General features: G+C 46.2%; 1 protein-coding gene across 1 annotated transcript; it reads left to right on the top strand.

Moving 5' to 3' along the window:
* The first annotated feature begins 209 nt into the window (after nt 1-209).
* LOC142401904 (olfactory receptor 2AT4-like) lies at nt 210-1,220 on the top strand. Its single transcript, XM_075487359.1, has one exon. It carries the CDS (start codon nt 210-212, stop codon nt 1,218-1,220), a length of 1,011 nt encoding a protein of 336 aa, XP_075343474.1.
* Nucleotides 1,221-4,551: the final 3,331 nt, after the last annotated feature.

Genomic DNA, 4,551 nt, shown 5'->3' with positions numbered 1-4,551 from the left:
GAACAGAGCGGCCGCTGAACAGCTGCTAGTGAGTATCAGGTGAGCTGCTTTCACTCAGTTGTATCACATCCACGATTTTAAGTGTTCACGAAAGTTATACTTGTACTTTTGGGTTAGAGGATAGAGTTCAAATGACACGCACAATTCCTCTTTTTCAAAAGAATTTGAAAACAGAGGTCATCTTCTAACTGAGGCTGAAGAAATCAACTATGTCTTTTCTCAGGAACGCTTATAACAGCTCTGTCATCATACATCCTCCGGGCTTCTTTATCATTGGATTTGAATCATTTCCTTTTCTAAGTGTCTACATCATCTTTCTAGCATTTGTTTATGTGGTAACAGTGCTGTTCAACTGTTTGCTGATATATATCGTTGTTCTTAATCCCTGTTTGCACACTCCGAAATATTTGGCTGTCATCAACCTTGCTGCGATTGATTTAATGCTCAACACGTGCACTATTCCCAGCATGATAAAGATATTTCTTGTGAAGGACAACTTCATTCCATTTAACCTGTGTTTTGTACAAATGTATGCATATTATGTGTTGGTATCACTGGAGTCATTTGCACTTTCTATACTGGCCTATGACCGGGTGATTGCCATATGCTTCCCTTTGCGCCAAAATTCAATCAACACAATGCGGCACATGATCTGCATCGTCAGCATCATATGGTGCTGTGTTCTGGGAGTAATAGCGTTTACAACATGCCTCATGACACGATTGTCCTTTTGCAACTCCGTCAGAGTGTTCAGTTATTTTTGTGACTATGCACCCGTGTTTCGACTTGCCTGTAACGATTACTCAATGCAGTGGTTTTCAGCTTCTTTTCTCTCTGTTTTACTGCTTCTTGGGCCCTTTACTTTCATTCTTCTGTCTTATATCAGCATCCTGGTGACTGTGTACAAGATGAAATCTGTGGACTCTCGACTAAAAGCTTTGGCCACCTGTATTGAGCATGCTATCCTTGTTGCTGTATTTTATATTCCTCTTCTTGTCATATTCACATACGGGTTTTATTTTAGAGCCATTGACCCAGACCTGCGAGTCCTGAGCCTGTCCCTATCCTCTTGTCTCCCTCCTTGCATTAATCCTATTGTATATTCTTTTAAAACCAAAGAAATTAAAATCAGAGTCCTGGCACTGTGCGGAAAATACAAAGTCAGTGCAAACATACCAACAAAATCTAAAACAATCTTTGTAGGGTTGAGAGCAGGCTGATAGTCTAGGGGAATTTGTGTAGTGCATAGAGAGCCTGGGGTGTGCGCTGTTTCAGTAACCAGTGGCAACACTTGCCATCAGGTTTAACCATTACGTCATTCTTGTCAATAAGCATAAGAACAGGAACTGACATAGAGACCTCCAAATCGCTGAAAATATTTTCAGTGGCCTTTGATCTTGACTTAGTGTTTGGGTGAGTTTGAGTCCTCACACTGACAGGCTGAAACAGAGCCTGCACGATTTTGCACTAGGCTGTGTTTTATTATATCTATCAAACTGTTTTCTATGATGAAGAGTTTCTTCATAGACTCCAGTCTCAGCCAAGGAGATGTAGCCAACACCTGTCTTCAAACAAAGACAAATGTGCATTCAACTCAAGAGTTCATTTGTTTCCATTAACTCTTAGCAGATACTGAAATTCAACATGTAAAGAATTCTAAGTAGATTTTCTGTTGGGACTTTTCATGCTCTACACTGCAGCAAACAAGTGTCTTGTTTAGACTTCATTTTAGATAAGAGGGAACAAGTTGTCAATTGCTCTTAGTTTAATATTGAAATGTGAAGTTCTACTAAAACTTATGGCAGCGCTACTCACTGAACTTTTCACCTATTAAAGGTGGGGTAGGAGATCCTGGATTTTGACTCCAACGAAGCTGCATTTTGAAAATACACAGGTAAAAAGTCCCAACCCTTTTCTTCACTTTCCCCCCGAAGGCACGCCTCTAGAGTACATGAACGCGCACGAGCACGAAGGTGCACGAAGGTGCACGAAGGTGCACGAAGGTGCACGAGCGCTGTTCTGACAGCAAGTATCGATCGTTGCCGTATTTAGTATTTAGTATTTAGTTTATGCTAACTATACGTTTAATAATGCTAGGTGCTAGCCAAGCTGGCTCTAGTTTAGCTTCCTGCCAAGCTACAGGACGTGTAATTCGTTCACGGAGCAGGGTACGCGCACGGGGGGGGAAGAGGGGGAGGGAGGAGCAGATTGCAGTTTGATAGATTGTACGTTCTAGAGGCCACTAAAACTTTTCATATTTGTGTCAAAACTTTTAATTAATTGGTTGCAATGGGGGTGTGAAGAGTATTTCAAGCAATATGTAAAAAAATGTTCCAGAAAAAGATGCCCTACCCCGCCTTTAAGTTCATGTTTGCTGTATTGTAATTATCATTGTGTTTGAGTTTTGTTGTGTGCTTTATTTATTTATTTTCTTATGGTGAAGTGCTTTGTAACTGAAGTCCTTTTGAATGATGGTGTGTGAATAAAGCTTTCCCCACTTTCAATAGTCAAGTTGCAAAGTGATTTGTATAATATGCTAATGTGTAGCCATCTTTTAGGCTCTGGTGAGTCTGTCGATCATTTGAACTTAATAGGATGTATTCCTGAACCTTTCATTTTACATCCTCTATGAAACATCTTGTAAATATGAATATTTGCTCAGCTGCCATTAGGCAAGGAGCAAGGCACACCCTGGACAAGTTGCCAGTCTGTCATATGGCCAAAACAGAGACAAACAAGATGGACAATCATGCACACTCACAGAATCAGCAATTAACCTAAGATTCAATGGTTAGAGGAAGCTTGAGTTCACAGAGAGAAGATTACTTTCTTTTCCGGATCCGCAACAGACTTTTACAAAATAAAAGCCTGTGAGCAACAGACTTTGATAATAATAAAATAGATAATAAAACCTGCGTTAATGCGCGATAAAATTTTTATCTACATTAAATATTTAACGAGTTAACGCGATAATAACGAGCTAACTTGCCCAGCCCTAATCATGAGATGTGGAGGGGGGGGTTCAAATTGTGAAATGCATCCATCCATCCATTTTCTACACACGCTGAATCCGTCGGTCGTGTCGTGTCTATAATATCCTCTTAACAAGTCAGACACTTTTTCTGGACTCCATTGTAACTCCTTTTATTCAGAGAAGATTAAATTAATTCTTTGAATGCAAGACACTGTAGAACAAGGCTTCAACAGATCGTCAAGGGTTTGAGTTTACAGCCACAATAGCAGGCTTGCATATGCCCGTGAGCTGTCACCTTATCGTGGTGGGGGGGTTTGCGTGCCCCAATGAGTCTGGGAGCTATGTTGTCTGGGGCTTTAAGCCCCTGGTAGGGTCACCCATGGCAAACAGATCCTAGATGAGGGACCAGACAAAGAACAGCTCACAAGACCTCTATGATGAATGAAACTATTGGACACCGTGTTCCTTTGCCCGGGCGTGGGTTACCGGGGCCCCCCCCTGGAGCCAGGCCCAGGGGTGGGGCCCGCTGGCGAGCGCCTGGTGGCCGGGTCTGTGCCCGTGGGGCTCGGTCGGGCACAGCCCGAAGAAACGGCACGGGTCCCCCTTCCCACGGGCTCACCACCCGTGGGAGGGGCCATGGGGGTCGGGTGCAGTGTGAGCTGGGCGGCAGCCGAAGGCGGGGACCTTGGCGGTCTGATCCTCGGCTACTGAAGCTGGCTCTTGGGACGTGGAACGTCACCTCTCTGCTGGGGAAGGAGCCTGAGCTGGTGCGCGAGGCTGAGCGGTTCCGGCTAGATATAGTTGGACTCACCTCGACACATGGCTTGGGCTCCGGAACCAGCCTCCTCGAGAGAGGTTGGACTCTCTTCCACTCTGGAGTTGCCCGTGGTGAGAGGCGTAGAGCAGGTGTGGGCATACTTATTGCCCCCCGGCTGTGCGCCTGTACATTGGGGTTCACCCCGGTAGACGAGAGGGTAGCCTCCCTCCGCCTTAGGGTGGGGGGACGGGTCCTGACTGTTGTTTGTGCTTATGCACCGAACGGCAGTTCAGAGTACCCACCCTTTTTGGAGTCCCTGGAGGAGGCACTGGAGAGTGCTCCTCCGGGAGACTCCCTCGTCCTGCTGGGAGACTTCAATGCTCACGTGGGCAATGACAGTGAGACCTGGAGGGGCGTGATTGGGAGGAACGGCCCCCCCGATCTGAATCAGAGTGGTGTTTTGTTGTTGGACTTCTGTGCTCGTCACGGACTGTCCATAACGAACACCATGTTCAGGCATAAGGGTGTCCATATGTGCACCTGGCACCAGGACACCCTAGGCCTCAGCTCGATGATCGACTTTGTGGTTGTATCGTCAGACTTGCGGCCGTATGTCCTGGACACTCGGGTGAAGAGAGGGGCGGAGCTGTCAACTGATCACCACCTGGTGGTGAGTTGGCTCCGCTGGTGGGGGAGGAAGCCGGTCAGACCTGGCAGGCCCAAACGTATTGTGAGGGTCTGTTGGGAACGGCTGGCGGAATCCCCTGTAAGGAGGAGTTTCAACTCCCACCTCCGGCAGAGCTTCAACCATGTCCCGAGG

Source organism: Odontesthes bonariensis, chromosome 16, assembly GCF_027942865.1.
Source record: "Odontesthes bonariensis isolate fOdoBon6 chromosome 16, fOdoBon6.hap1, whole genome shotgun sequence".
NCBI classification, from domain to species: Eukaryota; Metazoa; Chordata; class Actinopteri; order Atheriniformes; family Atherinopsidae; genus Odontesthes; species Odontesthes bonariensis.
Note: the sequence above shows the minus strand (reverse complement) of the source record. Positions and strands in the feature narration are given on the sequence as shown.

Coding starts and splice junctions, on each gene's coding strand:
- LOC142401904 (XM_075487359.1), top strand. CDS start 210: ATGTCTTTTCTCAGGAACGCTTATAACAGCTCTGTCATCATACATCCT.